General features: G+C 47.1%; 1 protein-coding gene across 2 annotated transcripts in view; it reads right to left on the bottom strand.

Annotated features, from left to right (window-relative positions):
• The window catches only part of C1QTNF12 (C1q and TNF related 12), a 41,346-nt gene extending 29,515 nt beyond the window's left edge, over nt 1-11,831 (bottom strand). For both annotated transcript variants that reach the window (XM_081955047.1, XM_081955046.1), the window contains exon 1: nt 10,878-11,831. In XM_081955047.1, coding sequence (XP_081811173.1) covers nt 10,878-11,081 — 204 coding nt within the window. In that variant the 5' untranslated portion in view covers nt 11,082-11,831. The remainder of the gene's footprint in view (nt 1-10,877) is intronic.
• Nucleotides 11,832-23,614: the final 11,783 nt, after the last annotated feature.

Consider the following 23,614-nt stretch of genomic DNA (forward strand, 5'->3'; position numbering starts at 1 on the left):
GCTAGCAGAGTATTTTCATGGCCAGATGCCCTTCCTGTCAGCAGAGCAGAGTTTTTCTTCAGCAGATATATTCTCATGGTGCCCAGAGAGAGAAATATCTGCCTCTACCTAGGATTGAACTCACAGCTTTCTGATTGGGGAGGTGAGAGCTCCAAGACTAGGCCATCGCATCACTCCATGAAAAGGATGCTACCTGCACAGCTAAATATATTAGCCGGCCACAGCCAAACATTTTTCTCAACGTCTACCATATTTGGCTCCCAATCAATTTGCTGGAGCTCTGAAAACGCACATAATGTCTCTTGCATTTGCTAAGGTCTCTGGGTCTTTCATTGGCCCTGCTAGACAGGATTCCCCAAGATCCAGGAAATTGGTACCCATCCATCTTAAAAGATCATTATCCAGGCCGGTCGGCTGGCTTTCTATCCAAGGGGAGGGAAGGATAACTCATCTCGTGAAGAACTGTGCCGCTGTAGTCCAACAATTGATTTATTGCTACTTCATTTACTAATGGACAGGATGGGGGAGATGATATCCTTTAAGCTAACCCCAGGCTAGGCCAGGGTTCTGCTTTAAAGAAGGCTTCTCTTGTGGCCAGCCGGCAGCGAGTGGAGCTGGCAGCAGATTCGGAGAGTAAGGAGGTTGGGGAAGAACCAGGGCCAGTCCTGGAGTCTGGGGAAGGGTCTGATGAGGGCTCTATATCGGAGGCAGAGAGAGGGCCAGGGCTGTCTGACAGTTATCAGCTGCCTTCAGAGTCAGACATCAGTGAGGCAGAAGAACAGCTGGAGTCTGTTCCCAGTGTGTGCGTGCGCAAAGTGGCCAGAGGAAGGAACAGCTAAAGGACAGGGGTCAACTTGGGAGTAAGGCCACAAGTGGAAGATGAATGGCCCCTCCCAGAGGGAATAAAAGAGGAGCGACAGGGGAGTGGAGTTTGCAGGAGGCAATTAGTTCGCTTAATTGATTCATGACTCTCCGAGACTCCTTGCCAAGTTTTGCAGATATCGGCCTGGCAGCTCTCCAAATATCTCACCAAGGCTGAAGGTTGACTCAGCCTTCCATCCTTCTTAGGTGGGTAAAATGAGGACCCAAATTGTTGGGGGCCAAAGGCGACTCTGTAAACTGCTTAGAGAGGGCTGTAAAACATTGTGAAGCGGTATATAAGTCTAAGTGCTATTGCTACTCCTTCCTTCCCTCCTTCCTTCCTTCCTTCCTTCCTTCCTTCCTTCCTTCCTTCCTTCCTTCCTTCCTTCCCTCCCTCCCTCCCTCCCTCCCTCCCTCCCTCCTTCCTTTCTCATTCTCTTTCCTGGTGGCCCCAGTGCGTATTGCAGGCTGTCTCTGACCACAGCCAAGAGTTCGATCCTGACCAGCTTCCGGTTGACTCAGCCTTCCGTCCTTCTGAGGTGGGTAAAACGAGGACCCAGATTGTTGAGGGTAAGGCTGACTCTGTAAACCACTTAGAGAGGGCTGTAAAGCACTATGAAGTGGTATATAAGTCTAAGGGCTATTGCTGTTGCTATCTTGGGTGCAAATGTCATCTTAAAACCTACATTTGATTAGCCAGGAAGTTTCGTGTCCGCTACAGGAGATTGGAAAAAATCCCTGTCCCTCCTTCGCATTTTCAGGAGAGTTCCCGCCATCTTTCTCACTTGAGACATTGCTAAACATACAGTCCAGGTAACTCCTGGATTCTGATAGTCCCATGATGGCGAACCTATGGGTTGTGCGCGCATGCATGGGGGAGCAGGGGGAGAATGCAGGGGAGCAGCATCCGCCCCCCCCCTCACCGCAGCTTGTTTTTGGTCCCAGGAGGCTGTAGGGAGACCTACTAGGCCCAAAATGGGGCGTTGGGGGGGTTGCACGCGCGGCGGGAGGGGGAGTACGGTGTGTGTGCGTCACATGTGCATGCACAGGGGAGTCGGATACACAGGGCGGGGGGTCGTGCCGTGCGCTCATTGCATTTCGGCACGCGGCAACAAAAAGGTTAGCCATCACTCTTGATAGCCCCTTCAGACACCATCCCCCCCTCCCCTTTTATAAACGAAAAGGCCACCGGGGGGGGGGGGCAATTGCAAGAGATCCCCAGAAGTTCCTCTGCCTCTGTTGCCCCAGGCAGATGTTGGCGGAACCACAGCTGTCTGCGCAGTGAGCCAAGAGGGGGGGACCCGAGTCACTCCTAGCGGAGGGCTAAGCACATTCCACGGTAATTGAATAATTAGTGTCAATGTTCAGATCCATCAGGCACGCCCTGCAGCCAAGCAGATTTCGCTGGCACCGGTTCAAGACTCTACTGTTCCCCCCCCCCCCCCCGGGACCCCAAATTGCTATCCGTGAAATGAGAATTTCACGAGCGATTCTCGAGCGTCATTTGTCTGGTTCACCCACAATATGCAAATAACTAACGCCAGGGCCCCCCCTTGAATAAGACCTACTCCAGTTTCTCCTGGAGAGGGAGAGAGAGAGAGGAGAGAGAGAGAGAGAGAGAGACAGACAGACAGACAGACAGACAGAGACAGAGAGATGAGAGACAGACAGACAGACAGATATGAGAGAGAGAGAGAGAGGGAGATATGAGAAAGACAGAGAAAGAGAGAGAGAGAGAGAGGAGAGAGACAGACAGACAGACACAGAGAGAGATGAGAGACAGACAGACAGACAGAGATGAGAGAGAGAGACAGAGACAGACAAAGAGAGAGAAATATGAGAAAGACATAGAGAAAGACACAGAGAGAGAGAGAGAGGGAGAGAGAGAGGAGAGAGAGAGAAACAGACAGACAGACAGAGACAGACAGACAGACAGAGATGAGAGACAGACAGACAGAAATGAGAGAGAGACAGAGACAGAGAGAGAGAAATATGAGAAAGACAGAGAGAAAGACAGAGACAGAGAGAGAGAGAGAGAGAGAGAGAGAGGGAGAGAGAGAGAGAGAGAGATTACAAAGTTGCCTTCCCAGAAAGCTTTCAGAGACTGGAACATAAATGCCAAGAGGGCATTGAAAAGTTAAAACAATGAGGTCGAATTTGGGGTGAGTGAAGGGGTGGCTTAATAAAAGAGCCAATTTCCACCCACATAGTCCATCCCGATCTTTGGACTCTCTTTTGCCATTTTTTTTCTCCGGCAAAGCTTCCTGGAATCACCCGGAAACGTTTGGGGCCCATTCCCCCACCGGGATGTCAGTAGCAGCTAAAGTAAGGCAGGGGTGGGGGGGCCTTCAAAAATTTTAGCAAAGGATTCGCTGCCTGGTTGCTGGGTGGGCCTGGGCATGATGGGCGTGGCTGACTTGGCCTCCTGCACCACGGCGGGAGAGGCATTTTTGCAAGTTGTTCTTGTGGCAAGTTGTTCCACTGTCAGGAAATTTCTCCTTAGTTCTAGGTTGCTTCTCTCCTTGATTAGTTTCCACCCGTTGCTTCTTGTCCTGCCTTCAGGTGCTTTGGGGAATAGCTTGACTCCCTCTTCTTTGGGGCAGCCCCTGAGATATTGGAAGACTGCTGTAATGTCTCCCCTAGTCCTTCTTTTCATTAAACTAGACAGACCCAGTTCCAGCAACAAAATTTCAGACAAAAGGAGGAATTGGAAGAAGGAAGAAGTGGCAGGCAGCTCCCCCAAGTCTTTTTTTTTTTTTTCATAAAATTGTTAGAAGAACCGAACAGACAAACTTCCCCCTTAAAACGAGGAACGGGTTACGGCCTGGGAAAACAAGCAAAAAGGAGCAAATCAGCCGCTCTTCTGCTTAAAGAAAGCTGGGCTCCTGAGGCACCCCTCCCTCCCCCCGAATTGGGTCTGCCTGCCATGGGCTGGCAGTGCCCTCGGGAACTCTGGATGGCTGGCAACTGCCTGCCCCTCTTGGTGTTCCTAGCTTCCTTTGCTTGCAGCCAGCCTGCTGCCAAATGGCCCACCAGCGACATGATTGATGGTTAAAATGATCACTCTGCCCTTGTGGTAGTATTATTTAATCCTCTTGGCCCGGCATGAACAATCCGGGGGATAAATGTGCCAGACTCTCTTTATCTTGGCAATCGTTGGCTTGAGCAGCCAGAACAAGAGAGAGAGAGAGACCAGAGAGAGAGAGAGAGAGAGAGAGAGAGAGAGAGAGAGAGAGAGAAAGACACACACAGAGAGACAGAGATGAGAGAGAGAGACGGAGAGAGACAGACAGAGAGAGAGATATATGAGAAAGACAGAGAGAGAGAGAGATGAGAGAGAGAGACAGAGAAAGATGTGTGAGAGAGACAGAGAGATATGAGAAAGACAGAGAGAGAAACACACACACAGAGAGACAGAGAGATGTGAGAGAGAGACAGAGAGAGAGATATGAGAAAGACAGAGAGAGAGAGACAGAGAGAGACACACACACAGATATGAGAAGGACAGAGAGAGAGACAGAGAGATGGAGAGAGCCAGAGAGAGACACACAGAGAGAGACAGACAGACACACACACAGAGAGACAGACACACACAGAGAGAGACACAGAGAGTGAGAGACAGAGAGATATGAGAGAGCCAGAGAGAGACACACACACAGAGTGAGACACACACACACACACACAGATACAGAGAGATGAGAAACAGAGAGAGATGACAGACAGAGACAAAGAGGAGAGGAAGAGAGGGGGGAGGAAGAGAGAGAGACACACAGAGAGAGACACAGAGAGAGAGATACAGAGAGAGAGAGATACAGAGAGACGAGAAACAGAGAGAGATGACAGACAGAGAGACAGACAGGAGAGGAGAGGAAGAGAGAGGGAGGGAGGAGGAAGAGAGAGAGAGAGAAGGGAAAAATCCCACACTCTGTCAATTTAGATAAGCCCAAGAGGGATGCTCTTTTGGCCAATCGTTATAGTCTGCCAGTGTGTTTTTCTTCTTTGGATTGAGGGAAGTAGGGAAGTAAACTTTTATTTTTGATACTCGTGCCTCTCAATAACTCGTCTCCACTTAGACTAGCCTCCCAAGAACTATTCTTCCTGGACTCCAATCCCATCATCATCCTTCAATGTTGACACGCTGGCTAAAGCTTGTGGAAACTGGAATTCACCCTCATGTGGAAGGCCACAAGCCAAAACCTTGCTTTCTCCTTGCAACTGAGGATACCATACCCAAGTGCAAAGTAAATAAAATTGGGCCCTTTTCTATCGCTAAGCTTTCCTCTCCAGTCATTGGCTCACGGCGTCTTTTAAGCTGCTTCCTGAAAAGCAACCTCTTAGGTCAGGGGTCTCCAAACTTGGCAACTTTAAGACTTGTGGACTTCAACTCCCAGAATTCCCCAGCCAGGGGAATTCTGGGAGTTGAAATCCACAAGTCTTAAAGTTGCCAAGTTTGGACACCCCTGTCTTAGGTAAAATTCTGATCTAGGAAAAAATCACGCTGTTGTCATAAAACTACACTCTTCCCAATCCGTTGACCCACAACTCTTTTAAGTACAGTAGACACAATTGCCTTTCATGGCTGTCTAAAGGGGAACCTGTCCCGCCTTTCCCTCCGGGAGGTTAATTACTTCCCAATCCTATCCCAGTTAGTTAATAAACCAACCGGGGGATAATTACCCAGTTCTGTGCGCAGACAACCGCAGCTTAGCAATAAATGGCATTTTCAAGTATTTTGAAACGCTTGTCAGAACAAAGTACCTATTTTGGGGGGGGGGGGTTGAAAGACTGCTGCTATTGTAATCGCACCCCTTGGAGCTGGGGGGGATTATCTGTTTCGGTTCCATGCCGGCCAAGAGACACAGCACCTGCGAGTTGCGTGGGACGCCACATCCTTTGCAATTTTGCAATCGTCGAGTTGCAATCGTTCAACAAAACGGAGGTGGCGATTCGAACGGAGGACGGGAAATTTCTCCTTATCATTCTGGCTTTCTGACAAGAGGAAGCATCCGGTGGACAGAGCTTCTCCCCACATCTCCAGTTAAGAAGTTCAGATTGCAAACTCCCCAAAAAACAAACAGAGTGTGTGTGTGTGTGTGTGTGTGTGTGATCTTTTGTGGGCTGGGAATCTGGAACTGGGTGTGGTTTTTTTTAGCAATAGCACTTAGACGTATATGCTGCTTTACAGTTCTTCACAGCCCTCTCTAAGCAGTTTATAGTCAGCCTTTTGCCCCCCCCCCCAACAATCTGGGTCCTCACTTGACCCACCTTGGAAGGATGGAAGGCTGAGTCAACCTTGAGCCTGGTGAGATTTGAACTGCTGAACTGCAGCTAGCAGTCAGCTGAAGTAGCCTGCGGTCGTCCACTGTGCCACCTCAGCTCTTTTTTGTTTTTGAGTTGGCTCCCCCCCTCCCCATGTCATAGCCAGGATAGATTAAGGTCACAAGTGCGAGTCACAAGTGAGGTACAGGTTGTTGTGGTCTGTCAGCCACCAGCCCCTCCAACAGCCGAATCAGAGGAGGCGTGGGAGTGAGGGCCAGCATCAAGGCAACCTGAGAGCTCCGAGGGGGAAGAGGGAATGGAGCTGTCAGACAGAAGCGGAGCCTGGGCTGTCCGTCAGCACTCAGACGGAGAGTTCACAGCCCCCAGGTCTGGAGGTGGCTGATGAGGAAGAGGAGGAACAGCTGGGTCCAGTGCCTGACACGTGGATGCGCAGAAGGCAGAGGAGAGGAGAGCAGTGGAAATCAATGGGCCGGTCCTTGGGATGGAAGAAGTCTCACCCTAGCTCTGGGGATAAAAGGCAAGGAGTGGAGATGAATAGATGTGGCAGACAATTATTGATCCTCCTGCCGGTCAGCCCCTGCTGTGTGTGTGAGAGAGTGTCAGGATTCCAAATAGCATCCAAAAGTAAATCAGAGTCCGAGGCGAAGGATCCCTCAAAGTTCCAATTTATTAAAAGAGCCACATTGGCCCATCTGGGAAAACCCGAATCTGAAAGCTTCCCGGTTTTCTCCACCCAGCTGAAAGTTCAAGATCTTGCCCCCACACCCACAAGTCCATCCCATGGTCCAATCTCCCACTGCCATGCTGGCAGCTTCCACCCATCCACTTCCGGTCAGGTGCAGAGCTGCTGAGACAAAGGATGACCTTGGCTTTCTAGAAAGAATGTTGTTATGGCTACATATCATCTAACTCCATTTTTCTCTGGGGCTGCTGGCCCTTCTAATAAAGGGAACGCTTAGTTAATTACAGAGGGTTTGTCGTGTTTGGGAGCCGGGTCAAAACACAGGTGCTTCTTGTCTCAGCAATCATTTTGGCCACTCTAAATGACAGCGGCGGTGGAAAAGTGACTTCTGACCATTTTTTTCACACTTACGGCCATTGCAGCCTCCCCGGGGTCACGTGATCAAAATTTGGATGCTCGACAACTGGCTGATGACGGTTGCAAGCATCCCAGCCAGGGTTGCGTGATCCCCACTTCCAACAAGCAAAGTTGAAGGGGAAGCCTAAGCATCCGTGTTACTCACTAAACCACTGTTAGTGTTAGTACCACTGCCGAAAGCCAGGCTCAAAATCAATGAAAGACTTCTTTGGTGGAATATGAACGTGGATGGGGTTTGCAGTGGGTTCTTCCAGAGCTCCAGCAGGATAAATGGAGCACCCGTGTGGGGTGATAAACTTTTTTTAAAAAGCCTCGATGATTTATGCAAATCGTCCAGAAATCCATTTGCCTTTTATGGTCTTAACTGCAGGATTAGCGTTTGCAATTGAAGGCCAGTTCATCATTTTTCGCAATGGCAACCAAAGTCTAGAGATCCCAAACGGGGTGGGATAAACTTTCCCTCCTTGTTAGATCCTCTTTGATATTAAAAAAAAATGCTTTCATAAAACGCTCATTACTACTACCAACTTCAGGAACGGAAAACTATCTTTAGGCAAGAAAAACGTTTAGGCAAGAAAAACAAAATGCACTAGGTACAGTATAGGTGGTACCTTGCTCAATAGCAGTAACTGTGAGAAGGGATCTTGGAGTCCTAGTGGACAACCGTTTAAATATGAGCCAGCCGTGTGCAGCAGCTGCCAAAAAAGCCAACCCAGTTCTAGGCTGCATCAACAGAGGGATAGAATCAAGATCATGTGAAGTGTTGATACCACTTTATAAGGCCTTAAGAAGGCCACACTTGGAATACGGCATCCAGTTTTGGTTGCCATGACGTAAAAAAAGATGTGGAGACTCTAGAAAGAGTGCAGAGAAGAGCAACAAGGATGATTAGGGGACTGGAGGCTAAAACATACAAAAAACGGTTGCAGGAACTCTGTCTAGTTTGATGAAAAGAAGGACTAGGGGAGACATGATAGCAGTCTTCCAATATCTCAGGGGCTGCCCCAAAGAAGAGGGAGTCAAACTATTCTCCAAGGCACCTGAAGGCAGGACAAGAAGCAAAATGGGTGGAAACTAATCAAGGAGAGAAGCGACTTAGAACTGAGGAGAAATTTCCTGACAGTGAGAACAATTAATCAGTGGAACAACTTGCCTCCAGAAGTTGTAAATGCTGCAACACTGAATGTTTTTAAGAAGAGATTGGATAACAATTTGTCTGAAGTGGTGTAGGGTTTGCTGCCTGAGAAGGGGGTTGGACTGGAAGACCCCCCAAGGTCTCTTCCAACTCTGTTATTCTATTCTATTCTATTCTATTCTATTCTATTCTATTCTATTCTATTCTATTCTATTCTATTCTATTCTATGCTGCTCTACTCTACTCTACTCTACTCTACTCTACTCTACTCTACCCTACCTACCCTACTCTATTCTATTCTTCATTCTATTCTATTCTACTCTATTCTATTCCTCATTCTGTTCTGTTCTATTCTACTCTATTCTATTCAACGGGGGCAGGGGGAGAAATCCTCTCGAATCTTACCGCCTTCTCCCAAGGAGGGCGGTTTTGTCCTCACCACTTGGCGTTCAGAGATAGACTGCCTCTGACCATGGATGCCCGTCGCATTTAGCAACCCCTCACCAGACAGATCCAATTCTAAGGCTCTATTTAAACTTTGTCTACATTTCATGTAAATTTCGTTCTTAGTTAAACCCATAAGTCGCCTTGGAAAGTTGGAATAAAGGTACGGAAATAAAATAATAAGGAGTCTTCCTTTGAGGGCCTCCAGCTGCTCCGTGAAAACTTTCCTTTTTAGGAAGGATTGGAACTTTTAGAGGCACGGTTGAATCCCGCGAGTTCTTTTTGATTGATTGATTTTTTCCCCCCTCCTGCTTCCATCTCCCCCTCCACTTCATTATGGACTTATCCATGGTTCCTTTTCTGCAATTATGAAGGGGATAATTTCCCTCCTGGATGAGTATATTGGGGAAGACTCTCTTCCCAGCCAGGTTTAGACCCTGACATGCTGGCTAATTACTTCTCTATGCTTGACTGCACCCAGTTTGTCTTAGCTTCCTTTCTCTGTGGCTTCCATAGAATTGGGGGGCGGGGGGGGCGGGTAACGGACGACTGGATTACGCGAGCAAGTTGCAAGTCAAGGAAACAAGGGGTGGGCTAAAGGAAAAATAGTTCACGTAAAACTGAAGGGAGCCCCTAAACATTGGATGCAAAAAAAGCCCTTCTGTCTGCTCTGAGTGTTGTTGGGTTTTTGTTTTTTGTTTTTTTGGCCAGCTTAGTTTTTGGGAGGGGCTGCCAGAAAGAGGTGGCAAAGTTACTTCTGCCCTTTGCGCTCTTACACAAACCTTGAGGGCTTGTAATGTTATAAACTTCCCTCCCACCCCTTCACCTCTCCCACCCTGAGTTAGTCCCACTTCTTCTAAACCTCCATCCCCTTCCATTCTCAACCTGCCTTTTCGGATGGTTGAATTCCCTCTCCCATCAAACCCAAGAAGTATGGAGTTTGCAGTCCAGAGGACTGGCATTACAGCCTGGTCTGTGTGGGCTGGGACCAGTGGAATTCCCCCCCCCCCTTACACAGAGAGTTGCCCCCATGGATGTGCCAATAGAATAGGGATAGGGATAAGGATAAGGATAAGGATAGAATAGGGATAAGAATAGAGTAGAGTAGAGTAGAGCAGAGCAGAGCAGAGTAGAGCAGAGCAGAGCAGAGCAGAATAGAATAGAATAGAATAGAATAGAATAGAACAGAACAGAATAGAATGTAGTATGGACAGAATAGAATAGAGGATAGAAGAGAATAGAGAATAAAATAGAAAATAGAAGAGAGAAGAGAAAATAGAAAATAGAAGAGAAAATAGAATAGAGAAGAGATGAGAAGAGAATAAAATAGAAAATAGAATAGAAAATAGAATAGAGAATAAAAGAAAATTGAGAATAGGATAGGATAGGATAGGATAGGATAGGATAGGATAGGATAAGAATAGGAGAAGGGTAGAATTAGAATAGAATGGAGTGGAGTGGAGTGGAATGGGATGGAATAGAATAGATTGAATAGAATAGAATAGCTTTATTGGCCATCTTCCCCAACAACGCTGGCAAAAGGAGAGAGTCATAGACATTATAATTTCCCCCCTTCCTTCCTTCTTCTTTAGTTTCTGGATCATGACGAGATCTCTCCAAAGGTTATGACGAGATTGTTTGGATTGATTAGAGTCATTTCCCTTGTTCCCCATTTCCAACCCAACAGATTATCAGCGGGCGGGGGGGGGGGAGCCTACAAGCAAAGTATGATGGGCGGTCTTGCCAATGTCAGATAAGTCACCTTTGATAACAGAAGCTCGCTTTCCCATCCTCAGGGCTAACTGTTCACCCTACAATCCCAACTTAAACCAGAGGAATCCTCCGCCTATTGCCAGAGTGAATGTCATCAAACCAGCCGTCCCAATGTCATCCAAAAAACCATGACTCCATTTGGCTGGCGTGGCTATCTTTTTAGGAGGATTAGAAAAGTCTTGGGAATCCCAACTCCTTGTCTCATTAAATTAGGAGGGAGGTGGGTCGTGCAATTTGGGAAAAGCGAGCCCACCCCAATTTGCTTGGATTCCCAAACTCCCTTACCTTGGCGTGTCCATTCAATTCTTCGCTGTTGGACAGAGTGGTGTTGGGAAGGGCCTCTGTGTATTGGTTAGGCTCCTTGGGTCTCTTCCTTGGCTCTCTCTTGGCCGCCGTCACCCGTGGGAAATTTGGGGATTCCTGGCAGATCAGCATCACCACAACCAACCAGCCCCAGTAACGTCGCCTCTCTTTGGGGCATATCATCATCTTCAAGCCAGAGGAGAAGCGACCTTCTTTCAAGACGGAAATCAGAAATGGGTCAGACTTGGGATGGCTGCGTTGGTCTCTTCTTCCGTAAACTGGCTCGGCTTCTAATCACCCCGAGAGAATCCCATTCGCAAGCAACACGGAACCATCGCCAGCCGTCGTGCCGTTTTTCTGTCTTCAGGTGGCCTGCTTAAACCACCGGCCCACGTTGAGAAGGCACTCCCCCTCTGCCGGCAGCCTTCTCAAAACAAAAAAATTGAGCTCTTCCCTGCCAAACTCATCCTCGTCTTCTTCCCCTTTTGGGCCAAAAATAAAATGTCCAAAGCTTCAAAAGTTGCAAGAATCTCTTCGAAACAAGGGCAGACCCAAAGCTGAAGAGTCAGAGTTGCTTGCTTTACCGATGATTTAAAAAAAGAAAAATTGCATTTCTGCATGGGCCAGGACCCTGATCTTAAAACTCCACAATTTCCCGCTTATCAAAGAAAAGAAAAAAAGCAAAAAAAAACCCACAAACCCCTCAAATCCTTCCTGAATTTTTCTGCCCCCTAAGAAACAACCTGACAACCATTGCTTTCTCCCTCCACCAACTTTTCTCCTGAATCTTCTCTCTCTCCCTGTCCCCCCACCACCAAGAGGAATGTCCCACTGCCCCTGTCTATTAAGCGGAGCCTTTGGCAGGGCAGGTTCTCCAAATCGCCAGCTCCTTGCGTCCTTGCCTGCCAACTGCAGGCTGGCATAAACCTCCCTGGAGTAATACTGCTCCGTGAATAAATACAATTTTTTTTTGCGGGAGAGTTTTGCATCAACTTGAAAGGAAGGGGAGTGAAAAAGAGGAGAAGGAGAGGAGGGGGGAGGAAGGGAGGGTAATTCGTATGGAGAGGGAGGGACCACATTCTAAAGAGCTGTCCAGGCTGGTCTCTTCGCATTCCTATTAAGGGGAGACTGTCGGGAGAAGCAGACTCTTCCCCTCCTGTGCCAAAGCCGTTTAAATCAGAAATAAACTTCTTTCCCCTGACTGTGTCTTGTTTAGCCTTTTGCAAATCCTCTTTCTTTTCCATCTCGCAAAATCGTCTCTATTTAGCCGAGGAAGATATAGATTACGTGACTGTTGGGCTTGCAAACCATGGCTTCTTGTTTTTACAGGTGTTCCTGTTGGATCTACAGGATCATAAAATGCAAGGCAGCCTCCGGTTTTCATCCTCGGAAAGGTAGGTGGGAAACCCCGCAGTGGGTTTCCTAGCCAAGGAAGCTCTTGAACCTGGAAGTCTGCAATCTTAGCCTTTTGCCCTAAGCCCTGATTCACGCCAGCAATCCAGTGCTGTTGTCCTTCATCTTACAGCAGGTAGGTAATAATAATGAAGGCTTCCAGCAATGTATTTCTTGGGGAGGTTAGTCAATGACTGGAAAGCCCCACAATCAAGGTAAACTAGACTGGCAAAAAGCCCCACAGTGGGTTTCCCAGCCAAGGAAGCGTTTGAACCTGGATGACTGCAATCTTAGCCTTTTGCCCTAAGCCCTGATTCACGCCAGCAATCCAGTGCTGTTGTCCTTCATCTCACAGTAGGTAGGTAATAATAATGAAGGCTTCCAGCAATGTATTTCTTGGGGAGGTTAGTCAATGATTGGAAAGCCCCACTATCAAGGTAAACTAGACTGGCAAAAAGCCCCACAGTGGGTTTCCCAGCCAAGGAAGTGCTTAAACTTCTGCAATCTTAGTGTCACGTTCCGGCGTTCACGTTGAATACAAACAGAGAGTCAGTTTGTTTGGTGAAAAACTTTATCTCTATCTAATATTATGTGATAATCAGCACTAAACTTCATCAATGATTTGGATGAGGGAATAAATGGGGAACTCATCAAATTTGCAGATGACACCAAGCTGGCAGGAATAGCCAACACTCCAGAAGATAGGCTTAAGATACAGAAGGATCTTCACAAACTTGAACATTGGGCACAATCTAATAAAAAGAGTAAGGTTCTACATTTAGGCAAGAAAAACGGAATGCACAGGTACAGTTTAGGTGGTACCGTGCTCAATAGTAGTAACTGTGAGAGGGATCTTGGAGTTCTAGTGGACAATTGTTTAAATAGGAGCCAGCAGTGTGCAGCAGCTGCCAAAAAAGCCAACACAGTTCTAGGCTGCATCAACAGAGGGATAGAATCAAGATCACGTGAAGTATTGATGCTGCTTTATAATGCCTTGGTAAGGCCACACTTGGAATACTGCATTCAGTTCTGGTCGCCACGATGTAAAAAAGATGTGGAGACTCTAGAAAGAGTGCAGAGAAGAGCAACAAAGATGATTAGGGGACTGGAGACTAAAACATATGAAGAACGGTTGCAGGAACTAGGTATGTCTAGCTTAAGAGAAAGAAGGACTAGGGGAGACATGATAGCAGTGTTCCAATATCTCAGGGGTTGCCACAAAGAAGAGGGAGTCAAGCTATTCTCCAAGGCACCTGAGGACAGAACAAGAAGCAATGGGTGGAAACTAATCAAGGAGAGAAGCAACTTAGAACTGAGGAGAAACTTCCTGACAGTTAGAACAATTAATCAGTGGAACAGCTTGCCTCCAGAAGTTGTGAATGCCCCAACACTGGAAGTCTTTAAGAAGATGTTGGATAGCCATTTGTCTGGAATGGTATAGGGTTTCCTGCCTAGGCAGGGGGTTGGACTAGAAGACCTCCAAGGTCCCTTCCAACTCTACTATTGTATTGTATTGTATTGTATAAATGACAATGATACAAAGGTAAGTAAATCCAAGTCAGTTCTAACCAAGTTAACACCATCACTCATGTATATATACCATTACCCCACCCAGCTCCATCCACAACTCCACCCAGATGACACCCAACCACCATCACCAATCACCATGACCCACACCCTCAGCCACACCCCCACTCAGTGTCATCATAGCCTCCTTCCTGGTTAGCCGCATCCGAGCAGAAAAGTTACGTCAGAGTAGGCAGTTGCACCTGAGTAGAAGAGTTACGTCAGAATAGGCAGTTGCACCCAAGTAAAAGTTACTCTGCAGAGTAGGCAGTTGCACCCGAGTAGAAGAGTTACATCAGAGTAGGCATTTGCACCCGAGTAGAAGAGTTACTCTGCAGAGTAGGCAGTTGCACCCGAGTAGAAGAGTTACATCAGAGTAGGCAGTTGCACCCGAGTAGAAGAGTTACTCTGCAGAGTAGGCAGTTGCACCCGAGTAGAAGAGTTACTCTGCAGAGTAGTGAGGGAAGCCTTGCAGAGCCACATGCAGCTACAGGCTCTGCCAACATCAGAGAGTCAACATCAACGTGGCAGCGTTGGTGGTGTGTAAGCATGGCTGAGCAGGCGTGACGATGGACGGGATCCCCCCTGAATGGCAGCCTGAGGCTGACATGCCGCCCCCCTACCACTGGAGACGACTCTGGAAGAAAAAAAGCGCTATTAGCGGTATCCTCTATAGCAGTGATGGCAAACCCATGGCACGCGTGCCACAGGTGGCACGTGGAGCCATTTCTCAGGGCACGCGAGGCGCTGCCCTGTCAGCTGGCCAGCGCGTATGCGCGCGATGGCCAGCTGAGTTCACCCTTTTTTAAAGCCATATTTCACCCTCCCCAGGCTCCAGGGCCTTTATAGGAGCCTGGGGAGAGCGAAAACAGTCTCCCCCGCCCCAGCGGAAGCCCTCCGGAGGCGTCAGGGAAGCCTCCAGACAGTCCCTGAAGCCTTCGGAGCGCTCAAAATGACCCTCCGATCAAACTGAAGTGACTTCCTGTTTACTTGTAGGGTCGTTTTGAGCGCTCTGAAGGCATCAGGGAAGCCTCCGGATGGTCCCTGAAGCCTCCGGAGGGCATTCGGGGGGGGGCGGGGGAGGCTGTTTTTGCCCTCACCAGGCTCCTATAAAGCCTCTGGAGCCTGGGAAGGGCGAAAAAAGCATGTAAAAATGGGAGGGGTCACGCCTGTAGTGCGCGCATGCGCACTAGGGGTCACGCATTGCATTATGGGTGTGGCAGGACCTCCCTGCACTCTCCCCACTTATGGCACATGAGCCAAAAAAGGTTCACCATCGCTGCTCTATAGGTTTATCAGGGTATCGACGATGGAACCGGGCAATCAGGCGTGGTGTGCGCACCTCAGATGACCTCACCCACGATGCGTCTGTAAACGGGTATCCCTTCCAAACTACTAAATACTGCAAAGTACCATGACGACGACGGAAAACTACTATCTGTTCAATTTCATAATGGCGTTCACCATCAACCTGCACCGGAGACGGTGATGTTGGAAGATTACGTAGCCCAGTGGTGGTCACCGGTTTGAGTAAACTGCTGTGAAACACCGGGTGGGTTTTCCCCAACGGGGGAGGCAGCTTTAGTTCCGGATGAATTACTCTGACAATTGGGAATGGATTTGGGACCCAGCTTACGGCAGGGCACTTTAAGGCTTATATACTTGGTAGATAAAAATACCTTATCCCCGACCCGAAACGTTGGTTGTGGACTACGTTTCTTGTCAGTGTGTCTCTTGTACGTTTCTGCTGCTACCCGTAATGCTTTTTGGACATTTTCCCACACTGGATACATGTAGTCTATCCATTCCTTTATGGTTCCATGATCATCAGTGGCTTGGGGACATTCAGGTGTAGGCATGAAATCAAACCCATTCACAATAAGGTATGGGGTAAACCCAATACTACTATATACTGCATTGTTATGTGCAACTTCAGCAAATGGCAGTAGATCCGCCCAGTCAGTTTGCTGATATTGCACATAACAACGGAGATACCATTCCACTGCAGCATTAGCCCTCTCTGCTGTGCCATTGGTAGCCGGACGGAACACATAACTCAAACCCTGAGAGGACCCCCACCCTCCTCAGGAAGCTGCTCCAAAATTAAGCAGTAAACTGTACCCCTATGCAGGTACTCCTTGACTTACAACCATTCGTTCAAAGTTACGACGGTGCTAAAAAAAAGTGACTTAGGACCAGTTTCCACACTTAGGACCCCTCCAGCATCCCCATGGTCGTGTGATCAAAATCTGGGCACTTGGAAACTGGAATGTATTTGCAACGGTTGCAAGAGAGGTCATACAACGAGGCGCTGAACAACTGCCTCACTTAGCAACTGACATTTTGGGCTCAATTGTGGTAAGTCAAGGACTTACCTGTACTTTAAAACAGAGACATTACCCTGCCAACAAAAGTGTGTGTAGTCAAGGCTATGGTTTTCCCAGTTGCCATGGATGGCCGTGAAAGTTGGACCGTAAGGAAGGCTGAGCGCCAAAGAATGGAGGCCTTTGAACTCTGGTGCTGGAGAAGAAGACTCCTGCATTGAGTCCCTTGGACTGCAAGGCCATCCAACCGGTCAGTCCTAGAGGAGATCAACCCTGACTGCTCTTTAGGCGGCCAGATTCTGAAGATGAAACTCAAATCCTTTGGTCACCTAATGAGAAGGAAGAAGGACTCCCTGGAGAAGAGCCTCATGCTGGGAACGATGGAGGGTAAGAGAAGAAGTAGGGGACGGCAGAGAAGGAGGTGGCTGGATGGAGTCATCGAAGCAGTAGGCGTGAGCTTAAATGGACTCCAGAGGATGGGACAGGACCGGAAGGCCTGGAGGAACATGGTCCATGGGGTCGCGATGGGTCAGACACGACTTTGCAACTAACAACAGCCTGTACTTTAAGCTAGTATTTTTTCCCCCCAATGTGGGCAGCCCAAAAACTCTTAGTATCTTGATACTAGTAAGTTGATACTCCAAATATATCTTGAAATCCAGTGGCTTCACCATCGCTGCAGGCTGTGGTCTCCCTCTGTTTTTTTCCTCACCTTGCAGAAAACCATTCCAGCAAATGCTGTCGGATAAAAAACGAAGCTGGCCCTCGACTTACAACAATTCATTGACCATTCAGAGTTACAACGGCACTGAAAACCATGTTTCATACTTACGACCATTGCAGTAGCCCCATAATCATGTGGTCAAAATTTGGCCGTTTGGCAACCGTCTCATATGGATCACAGTTGCAATGTCAGTCACCGTTTGACTAACTTAACTGAAGCGACTCACTTAACAACGGTGCCAAGAAAGGCTCGTAAAATGAGGCAACAACTGTTTTGCTTAGCAACAGAATTTTGGGGTTCAGTTGTGATCCTAAGTCAAGGACTACCTACCATGTTTCCCCGAAAATAAGACCGGGCCTTGTATTATTTTTTTGCTCCCAAAGTTGCATTAGGGCTTATTTTCGGGTTAGGTCTCATTTGTGGGGGGGAATGTGGTACTAAATGTGTCCGTCTGGCTGATGATCTTGACTGGGTCTTATTTTTGGGGGTAGGGCTTACATTACAACACCTTGAAAAATCATGCTAGGGTTTATTTTCTGCTTGGATCTTATTTTCGGGGAAATGGGGTATATTTATCACCCATCTCTCTCTCTCCCGCAATACTCAGATTGAGTTCCCCGTTCTGCTTAAGGTTGAGGATTCCATTCATCTGACATCCAAAATAAGGGACCTGCCCTAATTTATTCTCCCCAAATTGAAACAAACTTTGGAAGTTTGTGCTGCACTTACATAGAAGGTAAAGGTTCCCCACGGACATATGTGCTAGCCATTCCCGACTCTAGGGGGCGCTGCTCATCTCTGTTTCAAAGCCAAAGAACCAGCGCTGTCCAAAGACGTCTCTGTGGTCATGTGGCCGGCATGACTCAACTCCCGAAGGCGCACGGAACGCTGTTCCCTTCCCACTAAAGGTGGTTCCTATTTTCCTACTTGCATTTTTTAATGTGCTTTCGAACTGCTAGGTTGGAAGAAGCTGGGACAAGGAATGGGAGCTCACTCCATTAGGTGGCGCTAGGGATTCGAACTGCCGAACTGCCGACTTTTTTGATCAACAAGCTCAGTGTTTTAGCTACTGAGCCACCGCGTCCCTCTTACTTAGAAAGCCAGGCCTAAATCATGATAGCTCCTTCACTGCAATTCAAGAGCAAAATCAGAGATTCGTAGACTTACATTTATTTAAGGGGCTGAGGAAAGGGAATATTAGTGTAAAAAATGTACCGAAAAATCCTCTTTTTCTTCATCTGGCAGTTTATCACCTAGGCAACGCTGAAAACTTTCATCCTTAGCCAGAGTGGTAGCATGCTGGCTTGTACGTTTTAATTGTTTATCAAGTCTTTAGTTAATTGGCTGCTTTTATCAACACGTTTTTTTTTTAAGCCTCAGGATTACAGCTAATTGCGTTTTGCTGTTAAGTGGGCTGGTTTTAATTGGCATGTTGCATTTTTAAAATAAAAATAATTGTAAAGATTTTTGTTTACTGTTGGCCTCCGATGTTATTTCCTTGCCTTTTGCATCGGTTGCTTGCAACAGCCGAGTCGAAAGTGATTCGATCTGTTTCTTCCATGCTTAGATTAACAGAGTTGGAAGGGACCTTGTAGGTCATCTAGTCCAACCCCCCGCTCAAGTAGGAGACCCTACACCATTTCTGACAAATGGCAGTCCAATCTCTTCTTGAAAGCCTCCAGTGATGAAGCTCCCACAACTTCTGAAGGCAACTTCTGTTCCACGGGTTGATTGTTCTCCCTGTCAGGAAATTCCTCCTTATTTCTAGGCTGAATCTCTCCTTGTTTAGTTTTCATCCATTATTCCTTGTCGGGCCTTCAGGTGCTTTGGAAAATAGCTTGATCTCCCTTCCCTCTATGGCAGCCCCTCAAATATTGGAAGACTGCTATCCTGTCTCCCCTGGTCTTTCCCTTCACTAGACTAGCCATGCCCGGTTCCTGCAACCGTTCATCGTATGTTTTAGCCTCCAGTCCCCTAATCCTCCTGGTTGCTCTTCTCTGCACTTTTTCTAGAGTCTCCACATCTTTTTTATAGTGCGGTTCTTACTTTTAGGTTGCCCCTCTCCTTGATTAGTTTCCATCCATTATTCCTCGTCTGGCCTTGGGTGCTTTGGAAAATAGTTTGAGCCCCTCCCCTTTGTGGCAGCCCCTCAAATATCGGAAGACTGCTATCCTGTCACCCCTAGTCCTTCTTTTCATTAAACTAGACATGCCCAGTTCCTGCAACCGTTCTTCCTGTTTTAGCCTCCCGTCCCTAAATCCTCTTTGTTGCTCTTCTCTGCACTCTTCCTAGAGTCTCTGCATCTTTTATAGTGTGATGACCAAAATTTGAGGCAGTACTCTAGGTGTGGCCTTACTAAGGCTTTATAGAGGTTGTATACTTGATTTCAGACATCTCCAAAGATTGGATTATTCACTCATGCAGTTCTCGTGTACATGTATGTTCATTTCTCGGTCTTTTCATGCATCTCCCCCATAAGTGTCCAGATTCATAGGATTTGCGCTTAGTGCACAGGACAATCTACCATAACGCCCTATGTGTTAATGACTACTTTTACTTCAACTGCAATAACACAAGGGCGATCAATAGACACAAACTAAACGTAACCCGCTCTAATCTTGATTGCAGGAAAAGCGATTTCAGCAAGAGTAGTAAATGTGTAGAACACCCTACCTGATCCTGTTGTTAGTTCCTCTAACCCCCATTACCTTTGACCTTAAGCTGTCTACCGTGGACCTTACACGTTTCTTAAGAGGTCCCTAAGGGGGCTTGCATAAGCGCACCAGCGTACCTACCGTCCCTGTCCTACTGTCCCCATTGGTGTGCACTCTTTTTATGTGTCGATGGCTACGTTTAGCTTATTTATAGCCATTTATTTGTGCCATTTTTTTTTCATGCGTTGTCATACTCGTTGACTAAAATAAATACAATCAATACATAAATAAGATTTCATCTTCCATTCTATCAAGGCCCTTCAGAAGATGGTTTGCTGCTGCTGCTTCTGCTTCTTCTTCTTCTTTTCTTCTTCTTCTTCTTCCTCCTCCTCCTCCTTCGAGGTTTTCATTTTGTGGGTTTTGTGCGCAGAATAGAGCTATCCAAAGCTGGGGGAGGAAGGGGGGGGGGTGAAATGGCAAAATACAGACATCTTTATTTTAAAAATAAAAAGTATTTTCCGATTGAAGAGGAGGGGCCTGTTTGGCACCGTCTCCCGTGTTTCGCGATGTTGTGCGCTCAATCTGAAGGGGGGGGGGAGGCGGGGAGAAGAGGATAAGTAAGGAAGGCAGGAAAAAGCAAGTGAGAAAACAAGAACGGGAGTAGAACACAACGACAAGAAAAGATTCGCCTTCCCCACGGTCTGCAAAACTGTCTGGGTTGCTGAGCTGCCATATGAGAGATTGCCCTATTAACATGTCATCAAGTCATCGTTCCTCCCCCTCCTCTATTCGCAGCCTGTCTGCAGCTCACCCCCCAAATGGGGGCTCGAGACGCCAAAGCAAGTTAAATATTATTAACAAAGAATGGTTGCCAGCATAGTTTGCGAGGAATGCAAGATAGTTTTTGTTTTTTGGGGAGGAGGAGTAAGAGAAGGGAAAAGATACAGCGTGAAGAGAGATGGGCTATTTTAACTTATTCCGTCATTCTAGGAAGATTCCGTCTCTTTTAAGTGGTTTCCCTGGAATTTTGGGTCAATGCAATCAACGTGGTTTTTAAACCGACAGCTTGATTTTAGCCCAGCAGTTTGGATCGAATGGATAACCCTGTTTCCCCAAAAATAAGACCTCCCCGGATAATAAGAGCAATCCGGCTCATTTGAAGATTTGAACGAGACGCCTGTAACAACAATGGTGGTGTTCTCAATGGTGAAAAAAAGGTTCTACATTTAGGCAAGAAAAACGAAATGCCCAAGTATAGTATATGTGGTGCTTCACTCAATAGTAGTAACTGTGAGAAGGGATCTTGGAGTCCTAGTGGACAATCCTTTAAATAGGAGCCAGCCGTGTGCAGCAGCTGCCAAAAAAGCCAACCCAGTTCTAGGCTGCATCAACAGAGGGAGAGAATCAAGATCACGGGAAGTGTTGATACCACTTTATAAGGCCTTGGTAAGGCCACACTTGGAATATTTGCATTCAGTTTTGGTCTCCACGATGTAGAAAAGATGTGGAGACTCTAGAAAGAGTGCAGAGAAGAGCAACAAAGAGGATTAGGGGACTGGAGGCTAAAACATATGAAGAACGGTTGCAGGAACTGGGTATGTTTAGTTTAATGAAAAGAAGGACGAGGGGAGACATGATAGCTGTGTTCCAATATCTCAGGGGCTGCCCCAGAGAAGAGGGAGTCAAGCTATTCTCCAAGGCCCCTGAGGGCAGGACAAGAAGCAATGGGTGGAAACTAATCAAGGAGAGAAGCGACTTAGAACTGTAAGGAGAAATTTTCTGACAGTTACAACAATTAACCAGTGGAACAACTTGCCTGAAGAAGTTGTGAAGTTCCAACACTGGAAGTTTTTAAGATATTGGATAACCATTTGTCTGAAATGGTATAGGGTTTCTTGTCTAGGCAGGGGGTTGGACTAGAAGACCTCCAAGGTCCCTTCCAACTCTGTTATTCTATTCTATTCTAACAGAAAAAGAAAGGGAGGGAGGAGAGGACGAGAAGGGAAGGAAGAAAGAGGGAAGGAGAGGAAGGTGGAAGGGAGAGAAAGAGGAGAGAGAATAGGAAGGGGAAGAGGAAGAGTAGGAGAGAAGAAAGGGAAGAAGGAAGCAGAAGAAAGGAAGTAGAGGAGGGAGGGAAAAAAGAAAGGGGAAAGAAGGTGTTGTTAAAACAGGTGGATGGGATGGTAAATAAAGCAACTCAAACTGTATATAATAACCTTTTAAAAGGAATAACAAATGTATAAGGATGACAAATGTAAAGAATAACTATGTGAATGTATACCTATAATTGTATGTAAGAGAATAAATAATTTTTCCCAAAAAAAAGCCCACCCCTGAAAATAATGCAACACAGCAGCAGCCACGAGGTGACCACGCTCGCCGCCTCCTGCACCTCAAAAATAAGGCCTCCCCGAAAATAAGGCCAAGCGCTTATTTCGGGGGTCAAAAGAAAATAAGACCCTGTCTTATTTTGGGGAAAACACTCTAGTCGGAGATGTCCTCGACTGTCTTCTCTCAGAATTATTTCTTTAAATTGATGTCTTAGTCTCGGGGCCAGAAATAGAGCAAGCATCTGGCTAGCAATTGGACAGACCACCAGGAAATTCCCCAGGTTGCATCCACACAGTCACCAATGGAGTTGGTGTATTAACTTTTCCCGAAAAAGTTTTTACTTTTCCTGAAAACGTGATTTTTAAAGACTGGTTTCCCCTCGCATTTGTCCTGTTTTTTTTTGGGGGGGGGGGGGAGTGGCAGCTTTCAAATTCTGGACCTGCAGGATTAGGGTTTCTCAAGGTGGGTCCCCCCCCCCACCCTTATTTTACAGGCCAGAAACAAGAGAGGATGTGTGACCAAGATTCGACTCAATTCATCCCCAATAAAACAACTTAAGACGAGAACCTGGTTTATCTATTTGTCTTAGCGTTGGTGACGTAGCGACACCTGCTGGTCAAACGATGACATTACAGAAGAAATTACCTGTATCCAAGGTGTATTAGCCAGGTGAAGGGTGGCACAAGTAGGGAAAGAATGAAGGGTGAAATCCTGCCGTTTTGGCAGAACTGGTAGGGACGTTTGTGCTTGGTTTGGCGAACTGGTAGGTGCTGAGCGATTGTCGGAAAATAGATTTCACCACTGCAAAGAAGTCACTAGCTTCTCTATATCTCAGGGTCATTTGTTTTATCTTTTTCTCCCCCTCTTATTTTAATCAAGTTGCAACCAGGCCTAAGAATCTAAGCTTTTTTTTTTTAATCTAAAGCAGAAGCATGTTTTTGCATCCATGAGCAGGTGCTCCAATGCAGCTCCATTTGAAAACACCTTCCGAGTCAGAGGTCCTTCGTGAAAAAGGTCCTTCGTCCCGTGTAACTTCTTAGCTTCGTTTCCTTTATTGTCATGGCACCTTGTGCAACAAAATTAAATGCGATCTTCGGTGTACGACGACAGGTTGCGGTCGTTAAGGAATCATGTGCGGTCCTTCAGCGCAACATCAGGGGGCGGCTGCATTTCCTCCTTAGCTTGACTGACCGGAAGCTGGCCGTGAAGATCGCAAGGGGTGAGGATGCGACGATGGTAAGCGGTGACCATTGGAAAGGCGTGCCGGCTGCCAAGCACCCCAATCAACATCCTGTGACTGTAGGGACAATTGCGACAGCGACAACTTCAAGGACTGGCCATCTTGTTGAGCCCTGTTGTAACTTCGAATGGTTGCTGAGCAAGAAGTCACTGAGTGAGGACTACTTCTTGGCAGCAAGAGAGAGTGAGTTGCCCCTGCCTTCTCCTGGCACCTGTTTCAACTTCCCAGTTTGGTACACTAGACTTCTAAGAGTCTACACAGATTCTTTTTCCAAGCACTGAGTTGCTTCAAGCATACTTTGTCTCAGGCCAGCAGAGATTCAAACCTGCCCTAAAGTAGTGGACCTCTGCTATTACTTGTCCCCAGAATCCAATACTTGGAAGCTTCTGGACATCAACTTTCCATATCTATATCTATCATGTCCCTGCAAAATAATACCCATCCCACCTAAATGAATCCCCCTTCTTTGGCTTGCAACGTCTTGCAAA

The sequence above is a fragment of the Natrix helvetica genome, assembly GCF_964273705.1.
Source record: "Natrix helvetica genome assembly, chromosome: 5".
NCBI classification, from domain to species: domain Eukaryota; kingdom Metazoa; phylum Chordata; class Lepidosauria; order Squamata; family Natricidae; genus Natrix; species Natrix helvetica.